This window comes from Mucor mucedo (genome assembly GCF_025094135.1).
Source record: "Mucor mucedo strain NRRL 3635 chromosome Unknown EV154scaffold_166, whole genome shotgun sequence".
In the NCBI taxonomy this organism is placed as follows: Eukaryota; Fungi; Mucoromycota; class Mucoromycetes; order Mucorales; family Mucoraceae; genus Mucor; species Mucor mucedo.
In genome coordinates, this window is record NW_026252450.1 from 33,988 (window position 1) to 45,421 (window position 11,434).

Below are 11,434 nucleotides of genomic sequence, written 5' to 3' on the forward strand. Positions count from 1 at the left end.
AAAGGACAATTGGCCAGTCTTAAAAGACAGGTAGCTATCGGGATGGAGATAGGAACGTTGTTTGGTGTCTTGAAATCAAATTCAGGATGAGTAGACAGCCTGCTGACAAACCAATTTAAAGAGTCCGTTCCCATTTGATATGGGGCACGGAAGCAATCTACTTGTTTTTCGTCGTCGTCGCTAAGGTTGGGATGTTGTACCTCCCAAAAAGTGTATCTTTCAGACACTCTTGTGGCACCCACACCGTTATTTCACGTTCTGTTGATAATTTCTCCAGTATTAACAAAGGCATGGAAGTAATAGCCATTCCAAGTTCCTCGAGAAATCGGCTGCAAAAAAGTCGTACTGCAATTGCTGTTCTCCACGCAAACGCACATTAATGACAGTAAGGTACAACAAATCTACAATTTCTTGGTTCTTGGCAGCAATGTTTTCACTAAATGCATAAAGAACAGTTTGTTGTTGTCTTAACATTTTGAAGATGAGAAAAATTTGTTGCTGAGTTTGAGAATTCATTGAGAAATTAAATTGAAACAGAGAAAAGGAAAAAAGAAAAGGTAAAACCGGAACAAAATAAAAAAAATCTTGCCGATAGTTTAGTAAAATCGAATTGCACTAGTTCCAGGATAATATTTATTTTATTATTTATATTTTTTTAAAAAGCAGGTTTTGGAAAAAGATTGGCCTTCAAAAAAAAATATTTAAAAAAACGGCGCTTGTCTGTATTAGTACATGTATTTAGGATCCCAATTTATTTTATTCGATGTCAGCAGCCTAAACTTGTCTCTTATAGGAATCGAACCCAGTCGTGAAAATGAGGTGTGTGTAGATGCTGGTATTTAAACGTACTTTTTACAATGGCTACCGATGTCTAGACTTCAGGACTAGTACCATTGGATAGCTCTCGTTTTTTTACATCTAAATCAAAAAATGGCATATGCGTCCAAATCAAATTGCTTGTCGCTAATTTGCTTCTATTGTCTCAGTCCCTTTCTTTCTCTCTCTGCTTTCTTCTTCTTCTTCTTCTTCTTCTTCTTCTTCTTCTTCTTCTTCTTCTTCTTCTGATAGCGTTCTTGCTCTTATCGATCCCTATTTCGGCCGGTGTTCTCTGCCGCTGCATCTTTTGCCGCCCCTGCTTCTATGGCGTCTTCTTCTGCGGCTTCTCTTGCAGCTCCTCCTGCTCCTCTGCCAGCAGCTCCTCCTGCGGCTTTCCTTTGTGGCTGCTTCACCTGTGGCTTCTCCTGCGGCTACCCTTGCGGCTTCGCCTGTGGCTCCTGGTACGGCTCCTCCTGCGGCTACTCCTGCGCCCTTTTCTGCGGCTCCTTCTGCGGCACCCTTTGGGGCGACTTCCCCTGCGGCTTCTCCTGCGGCTCCCTTTGTGGCGGACCCTCCCTCTGACGTTTTCGCCCGTCAGTATGAAGGTAAGTTTGTTACCATGGTAATGGTTACTCGATTAAAGTAACCTGCATCTAATGTTGTATCTCTCTCTAGTTGGTGACCGTTTTCGATGTTTTCCTGGTGCTATTGTACACGCAATCATAACCACCACAAATGCCATTCGATTGCCCTTTGATCGTGTTGCTAGAGGGCAGTTGGAGTTGAATACGGTCGTAAAGGAGTATATTTTCTTAGAAGTAAACATGGCCGCATCACAGGTTCGAGACCTTCTTCTGGCTTTGATCCTTTTTTTAATAAATGATAGGGTGCTCACCGTGCGCCAACATGCTTGTAAGTTGTTCAATGATGTTTTCAAAATCACCTTAACTTATTTATCTTTATCAAACAAAAATGTAGTGCTTCACTCACCCAACCCAACACGTTCTGAGTTAGAATCAATCCGACTCGCGTTGAAAGTTGGAGCCTTTCTTGGTCCGATTGTAGAGGACGCAGGTCTTACCGATTTGTTGTTGGTGGAGTTGTTCCCTGCATCCAAATTACAACGGGCAAGAGCAGCAGTCCTTGGGAATTATAGAAATGTTTTTGCAGGTTTAAACCTGCGTGAGTTATTCCAAAATCAACGGGTGCCTGCAGTTCTCGCTTACGGTGTCGAAACAGTGTGGGACTTCTACAATCAGTTTTTTTAAAACAAAAATAAATTATTTTTTTTTGTTGACGACATTCATAGTACAGAGAGTGAGAGACTGAGTGACAATGACAAAGATCTTGAGGTAGGTACCAGATTCTCTAACCTGAAAACCGATTTTTTTGAACACAGTGTTGTGTTTATAGGTAAGTAAAATTATAAGGCAGCATATAAGTAATATAAGACTGTTTATAAGATTGACTTTATTATGAAATAAAACGAACAAGTACTTATATAAAAATCACTATATGCTGTGCCACTATCTTTAGTGTATCTTTGAAGTTGTTATCATTTTCTCAGTGTGTATCCTGTTAGCTTTAACTGCTTATTTTGTAGATATGTTACACTTGAAAGTACTGTCATCTTAGACACATTGTCCTTCCATAACTTTAGTAAGCCTTAGTCACTGTGTTCTTGTAACCTTGTTATATGATAGTACTAACTATCTATAATGGGTAATTGATTCCTTCATCATTCTTAATGTATTGATGTCATAGATATGGATTATTTAATTTAGCAACAATATAGCAGATCACCACAAACAGAATCTTTGACCTGATAAGGGAATTGTTATTTTCACCCCTTCTTTTCTTATTTTTACCCCCTCGATTTGTTTCGGTCTTTTTTGACCTATGGAACTGCGTATTTGATTTCACTTATATTGTGACATTTCGGCGGGACTGCTCTGTCAAAGCATTAATAAATTGTACCTTTTTACTTTCATCCCAATCCCGTTACGTTTGTCTTGACTTTTATTGTTTTAATTTCTTTATCAAACGAAAACACCTCTTACCTTTCTGACGATGATTTGCAGGAGCCCCTTCCCTTTCGAACCAGAAGAAATTTTGAAAGCGTCTACGAAGTAGATGATCTTAACGATGATCACGACAATGATCTCGACGAAAAACTCGAGGGCGAAACCTTCGTCGTTTTGTCTACTTCTGCCCCTTCTCAACTTGAGTTTAGCTCTTGCGAAACTCTGGAAAAGTATGTGATCGATCGCTGCAAGGACAACGGCTCCCTTGTTTCTTTAAGCCGTTCTCGTTACTACCCCGATCGTCGACTTAAGTCTTTGGATTTCAAGTGCGTTCGCAATGAAAAAAACAGCAGTAAGTCAACCGGTAAAATACTTTCGAAGACAGGACGCATCAATTGCCCTTTCAAGTGGGCGGTCGGTTGCAGTGGGAGAAAAGATCAGGGTGTTTATACTGCAAATTCACCCTGCACTTAAACCATTCTGGACATAATCATGAATCTGCTAATTTTCTCGCTGGTCATACCACTGCATACTCGATTGAGATAATCACATGAAGGTAATCAAGGATATGACGATTGCTAATAGCTCACCTCAAGATATCTTGATTGACGCTCGCTAAAACCTCCCTGGTGATTACTTCAGACTTATTACGCTTTACAATGCCAGACAGAAGATTCGTTAAGAGTATTTAGATTCTCGCTCTCCTTTGCAAGCTCTCTTGGATCCATTCTCTGAATCCGAGTCTGGATTTATTTACGCGTACAACTCGAATGAAACGGTACCATCAAAAACCTTTTTTTGCGCACTCTCATTCCTTGAAAATGGTTGGGCGTTTTCCTCAAGAGCTTTTGATGGATTGCACTTATAAAACCAACAAATTTGGTATACCATTGTTGCACCTTGTTGGCATGGATTACTTCAATAAGAGATTTTTTGGGTGCGGTGTGTTTTTAAAACACGAAACCCGAGCCAATTAGGAGTGGGCGGTTTCAACATTACGTATGAAGTTGTTTTGGTGCTATTTAGAGGAGTTCGATACTAGCATTATTCCTATTGACCGTGATTTGGCATTAAAAGGTGCTTTAGAGACAGTTTTTAAATCCAGCACAATTCTTATCTGCCGTTGGCATATCAGCAAGAACGTGTTGGCGAAATGCAAAAAATATTTTTTAAAAAGATGATGAATGGAATACGTTTATGGTCAGATGGAATCGCTGTATGAACAGTTTCAATGAAGAAGAACGGGAGCGAAACGTGAGTGTCCTGACTGATAATTACGGGTTGAACGCAAGATACTTCCCACTGTTTGCGTACCGTGAGTCAACATGGGTGCCGTTGAAAGAACATTTTGCCAACCCTGGGATCAATACGCACCTTTACCTTGGCACCATCAATACATCCAGAGTTGACGGTGCTCATAACAAGTTGAAGCGAAGACTGATGGTGTCTACCAGTAATTTACACAAGGTTGCTAATTTGGTGAAGAGCACTATTACAAATCAATTACTTCTGATTTGAGAAAAGAAATATAAACTATATAAAAAAAACAATGGTACTATAGGTTCGATTATAAGTCCTTGTCACTTTATTTGACTGAAGTTTTAACTACGAAATAATGGGGACTATTTATACTATTTTTAAAGCTGACTGTTATTAGATTTGCTAGTCCATAAATATCATATTTCGAAATGATCTAGTTACCGCTAAAACTTTTACAAATAATACTTCTTCAAACTTATGCTATAAATAAGACTTAATCTTCAACTTGGGCATTTTTTTGCAAGCAACTATGGTTATCTGTTCGATTATAGATCTCTGTCAATATTATTTCGTGGATGGCTAATTGATATGATTCTAAAACTATTATAACAGGGCCTGTTACCGTTGCTGTCTGCCGTTTTGCCTGTTGACATCATTATCTTTTGCGTTCATATATCTGATTGTCTTGTATCGGATCGGCTTTATAGGATATACTTTTTTTAACAACTTAAATACTCAGCAAAGACGAGTCTTAAGCTATTAAAAATATTTCCAACTCTTTATAAACTGTTTTCGACTTTTTAAAACTATTTTTTTATCCTTTTCTTGTAATGCATTTTTTCTAATAGCTTTCAGCTTCGGATAAAATTAATTTTTTTTTCTATAAATTTGATAGCAGTGTAAGAGATAGTTTTTTTAGCTATCTGTAGAATGTAGGATACTTAAAAGTGTGTCAGGAAAATAATATTTGTTGATATTGTTATTTTCTTGGTTTTATAGTAAGGAATTATCTTGAATACGTCATCGATTAATTTTCCCTTTGCTGGATCCGTATTTCAAGTATATTTCACTTCTTTCCATGTTCAAGAAATGTACGATTGACGGCTTTTTGGGTTTGTATTGTGTTACCACTACTTTGTCAATTCCTGATTACCCTTTCGAATATATGAATATATACTTGGAATACACAGCTTCAAACATGTATCGTACTGCTTAGTAAATGTTGTGTTTTAAGGAAAAGTAAAATTATAAAAAGACTATCGGAGTAGTTTGAGACTGATTATAATATTGTCTTTTAATAATAAATGAAATATACCAGTATTTATATAAAAGACTGTCTTCTGTGTTCATATCTCCAGTGCTATCTTGAATTTTTCATAGATTAACCAAAAATGTATACGATTATTACATAGTCACTAATTTAGTCTTGTTCCAATATATGTTAAGTCATCTTAACTCTCTTTGCTTTAAACTAAATTTTAAAAATTTCTCAGACGTACTAAGTAAGACTTGTGATGTAACATCCTTATAATTCATACTGTAACATTTATTGTAAAGCTTATATCACAAATGTTATCAGCATGGATAAACCTTTGTTAGCTCTAATATGGCTATATCCTTGCTAGGTCACCACACACTCCTCTGTTACTGTAATCATGTTTATTTGTTCATATTTTTGTATTCAAGATCTTATCTATTTTTTTTTCTTTCAATTAAACGTTTTCTACTCTCATCCATTTTATAAGTATGAATACTTATAGATATATAATGTCTGTTTCTTTTGTCCTCCCCATAATAATTATTCTGTTCTCCTCTTGCCTCGATCCACTCCTCACAGGCCCGCTAATTGAACGAGTTATCATGATTAGTTTTGTTTATAGCTCTGTTAAATACACCAATACTGGAACCAGTCTTCAAAGCAGTGATACCATTAGAGCAGCATTGAACTAAACAAAAATGTGGTACACTCAAAATGGGTAACATGTTTTAAATAAAAATGTTTCAGTAAAGGTTATGGAAAAAAAGGGTTTAACATCTTATAAGAGTGATAATATCTTATATATTTCCTATGAAACGCTGTTAACCGGATCCATAACTTAATAATAACAAAAAACAGAAAAATAAAAATGTTTGGAAAGTTTCCCTGTGAATCAGTATGTGATGTCATTTCACAAAATACGAAAACCTTAAACGGTTACGATACTTTTGAGGGCACTGTATATACGTTTTTGAAATTCAGCACACGACTAAGGATGTTCTGATATGGTTTGCGACTTATCTTATATGTGAAATTAGCTCAGATAATCCCCATACAAGTTCAGAATGCTTGAACCATTTCGGAACCGTTTCTAATTTCTTATAATGTATTTTGGTCATTGGTTTAATGTAATCAGGGAACCCTTAAGTATCGGATCTGTAGGGATAACGGACCGGAGTACCTTAAAGTTAACGGATTTTCAGGGATAACGGACCGGAGTACCCTAAAGTAAACGGATTTTCAGGGATAACGGACCGGAGTACCCTAAAGTCAACGGATTTTGAGGGATAACGGACCAGAGTACGCAAACGTATGGGATTTTGACGGATAACGGACGGGAATTCTCAGATTTTTATGATTTAGGGTGTTCTCAAGCAAAAAAAATTTGTGAACCCCTCTTTTTGTAAAATCTTGGAACCCCCTCCATAAGGCAATTATAACCTTATATTTTCATACTCCTCAGCCAAAAAACGTCGAAAATTCTTGCTAACCATTTTAAAAGATAAACCACCATCAGGGGGTGGTTTAATTACGAAAATGGATTTACGAACCCCTCTGATGTAATGCTTTCATCATTCAAAAAATACTAAAATGCCCCCACTAGTTGACAGTATGATCATAATAATTTTTACTTTGTTGTTTTCTTTTCTTTATTTTTTGATATTCAAAACTAGCAAATAATATTAAATTTACCTTTATAAACAATGTTCGGTACCATCAACTTCAACGCCCCTTCCAGTTCAACTGCTTCCACCTCCAGTGCTCCTATTGAGGACGACAGAACAAGAGGTCCAAATTGGAGTGTAGCAGAAGAATGCTTGTTAATTCAAATTTATAATAAACATTTGAGTTCTCTTGAAAAAACCAAAAGTGATCACGAAAAGGGGGAGAAATACACGGAGATGTCGATTGAACATAATCAACTGGCTCGCCTTCAGAATTTGAGAAGTCGACCATCAGAGGAGCAAAAAAAAAATGGAAGCGTATGGTAAAGATTTCAAGGAAGAGTTTGCTAGACGTCAATCAACAGGTGAATCAGGTTTCGAACCTGATGTTGTCTATGATAAGCTGGAAGAGATCTTGACGAAATTTCCCACCATCTTGCCACCACACACGTACTCATCCCATTCCAGACAGTTCGTTGACAATACTAATGGTGGAAATCAAGGATCATCTACAGCTCCAGCTGAATCTTCGTCTGTACCTATTGCAGAACATGAACGTCCTGCTCCTCCTCAGGAATCGCAACCACCTTCTTCTCGCAGAAGAGTGGAAACACCCCCTCCCGATCACGTCGCCAGTACTCCTCCTCCTCCTGTCAATCCTTCTACGACCTCACCACCCAATCCTTCTCCCGCCCCTCAACCTACCAATCCTTCTTCTGCGCCACCTCGTCGTCCAAGATCAAACGTAGGCTCTACACCATCTACCACGACCTCTGACACTGAAGCTATGCTTAATCGCATTGTTGATAGAGAGCACGAGCTTCGTAATGGAACATTTCGAGAGTTCAGAGAGTATATGGATTCACGATTAGGAAGAAGAGATCCTACGGGAGAAGCAATCATTGCTTCTTTAAACCGAGCTACAGCTGCTTTGGAACGAAACGGTGATAGATTAAACGAGTTGCATAATCGTATGCATCAACAAAGACCCAATCAATAAAGATATTCTTTTTTTTAATACATATGTTAAATTACATTTGGTACCTCTTTATTGTCTAGGTTGAAACCATCGGTTCAACTCATCTCTTCTTGTACGAACAGACTCTCGAGCTGTTTCGCCATTCCCCTCTTCATCTTCATCCATCTCGATTCCCTCGTCAATTTCAAAATCTGGATCCCCAATGTTGATACAGAAATTGTGTAAGATACAAGCCGCAGTAATGACTTGGCATATATCTTTAATCTTCTTCATGTAGACGTGTTTTTTTATGAACCTCCATCTAGCTGAGAGTATTCCAAAAGCCCTTTCGATGGTCATTCTTGCTGAAGAGTGGACCTTGTTGAATTTGCGTTTGGCAACGGCCTCGTCAGAATTGCCTGATACTTCACTCAAAGGATATGGAACGATTACATTACGACAGAGAGCATATGCAGAATCTAAAGAGGGTGTGTAAGTAAATTATATGTTAACTTTATAGTCAGTATATAAATAACCTGCAAGAATGTAACCGTCCAAAGGGAAAAATGTTGCTGGCTGTCGTAAAAACTGGGTGTACACTTCAGTCCACTTGAAAGCACCTGCATCGTGGGTGCGACCTATAAATACATATCAGTAAGGCAATCAACATGTTATGAATATTTCGCTATTACCAGAGTCACCGACACGGATATACGTGAAACGGCATTTGTTGTCACAGATTGCTGTCAGTTTCATCGCAAAGTTACCCTTTCGATCACGCCAATGTTCTGGGTGATCTCTAGGACACTCAATTACAACATTTTTACCATCGAGTGCTCCTATTGCTTTGGGCAAACGACGGATAGCCCCTTCTTCTTGACCATGAGGCCATTCAAAACCCGTTTGAATTTCCTCAACCCTTTGCTGATCCATGGGCCAGTTGATCAGATCTCCGTATACCCCTTCGATTGCAACCAAAAATCTTCGGAAAAAGTTGATATAACTACCATGCGATACACCAAAAGCCATGTTACTAGTTCTGTAACCAATATGACAGTTGGCTAAGCGCCATATAGCACATGAAATCTGGATGTATGCGGGGATGCTGTTGTGGGCTAGCAGATCAAATGCTGGATGCTGACTGAGGTCGTTGACAAGTCTTTCGAAGCTGCTAAGATTCATGCGATACATTGCTCGAAAACTAGTGCGTGGATTGTCATCGTCAGCGAGAAAAGGGTGCGTGATTGTCCAGTAGTGATAGTTGGAAAACGTTCCATTGTTGTTTGGACGAACTCGAGTTGAACGTGTGCCAGTTAATAGGAAGGGTAAGGCATGAAAAAAGGAAGGTACATCAAAAACTGAAGAAAAATAAAAAAGAAAAGTTTCGTGAAGCAAGTTGATCTCCAACTGACGTTGTTCCATATACCACTGAATTGCGGCTACATTCATGTTAATGAGCGTCATTGATTCTTCGTAAACAGTTGTAAACTCATTGAGTGATTCTTCGAAAGTAGACATTTTGGCAAAGATAATAATAAATTTATGGGAAAAAAATAATAAAAAGAAAAAAAGTTACAGGAGGATAGTAATCTGACAAAAATCTGCCCTGATGTCATACACTATACCTAATTTGGGGGGGTTCCAAGATTTTACAAAAAGAGGGGTTCACAAATTTTTTTTGCTTGAGAACACCCTTAGACGGATAACAAACTGGAGTTACCAAAATATAGCCCCAATAAACCAGCGAAACTTAACAGAATATACTATACAACAAGGAACGACATACAACTTTATTTTCAAGGCGTAGTCTACAATTGTAGACAAATAAATGTAGGGTGGACTTCGGAAACTCTGGCTCGTTATTTGTCCGCATCCGGTACTTTAGAGTATGCTAATTAAAGTTACCGAATGATCACAATCAAGTACGCGAATCTGGTATGAGACGGACTCGGGGATTATGGCGAGGAGTAGCAACAATTGGTTAGAACACTCGAATAAAGTAAATCAACAATGATGAAATACATAATTTTATTAACCAAAGAATGTGTAAATATAAAAGATAAAATAAAAAAAAGCTACTGGAGTCTTAAATCAAACTACAGGTCTGCAAAATTATCTTCCCATTGATGTTACCCACAACATCTATCTCCGAAAGTATTTGGTTTAAAACAACAAGTTTTTGTTGGATATTTCGGTAGATCCACCTAATCACAGGAAGACTTAACCAACGCATGAGAACCGCCAACAGATGTTTCATCAACATCTTCCATTGTTCTTCAAAACTTCGGTGGTATCTGGAGTATGCTTTGGCCGTCATTACTTCTACAGCCAAAATACCTGCCATTCCCAACAACTGAAAGACACGAAACACATGCTCACCACGCGTTCTACAATCCATAAAACCTACTGGATCAGCATCATTAAGCACTATGATCTCCATGCACTCCCATTCATCGAATCCCTTGAATACATGGTATTCCGTAATTAGCAAGTAATGATACAGAAAGGTAATGTTTTTAAAAGAATACCCCAATTGAGACCTGGTACTAATTGTTCTTTTCATTTCACGCAAGTCCAAAGTAAAATCGTTCAAGGTTGTTGACTCTAACAATTGGTCAAATGCTTCACCTGTACCAATACGGTGAGTGAGTTGGTCCAACTCGTTGGCCCTATTCGATAATATTGTCAAATCGCCGACATAGTTATTTTTTTCCAATCGTCTGGTCATTCATCGTCTTCCTTCCACCAAAACAGCATCTATCACATCCTCTACATCCACCGCTGTCTCTTCGTTATCCTTAATGATAATCATTGATTCTGTACTACCTTCCCTATCAGAATCAACAAGATCAATAACATCCTGTCCTTGATCATGATGATCCTCTTCAAGATCAGCAACACCAAATTCTTTACCAGTCAATGCTGGAACCTCTCCAGAAGTAATACTGGTAGTAGCCGTTTGGCTATCTAATCCCCATCTCTTCAGGTACGCGGAACGAAATTCCGGGTCCACCAAAAAATGATTGGGGTCAATCATGTCTTTTACCGGCATCGGCTTTGGGCTGCGCTCGAAGCCAACATTAGTATTCGCACCCAAGTAAACAATGTAATGGCAAATTTGTGCCATTTGTAGACCTGTTTTGTCCATGATATTATGGACGTCGTCTATAGTACGACCAGGGTTAACGGCTAAAGCCTTATTAATAATATCGATAATGTTTCGCTTATCAGTTGAGTCCATGATTCTTGGTTCGCAAAAAAAACAAAAGAAAAGGATAACGGACAACTTTTATCTTCATCTAAATTATATAGATCCACTAGAACGCACAAATCACACATCCAGAATTTCAAAAAGGAGATTAACAAAAAACCAAAATAAGTCTACTCTCTTTTTTACGTTATTTCTTCTTTATTTCTATTGCGTTCCATACTATTCCGTCTCTGCATTGTTACT

At 38.1% G+C, this 11,434-nt stretch overlaps 1 protein-coding gene across 1 annotated transcript; it reads right to left on the reverse strand.

Moving 5' to 3' along the window:
* Positions 1 to 10,066: 10,066 nt before the first annotated feature.
* On the reverse strand, positions 10,067 to 11,221 carry EV154DRAFT_569842 (uncharacterized protein; the record flags this gene model as incomplete). Its single annotated transcript, XM_051606162.1, has 2 exons — positions 10,067 to 10,639; positions 10,727 to 11,221. The coding sequence occupies 2 exons, from the start codon at positions 11,219 to 11,221 to the stop codon at positions 10,067 to 10,069; spliced, it is 1,068 nt and encodes a 355-aa protein (XP_051451910.1).
* Positions 11,222 to 11,434: the final 213 nt, after the last annotated feature.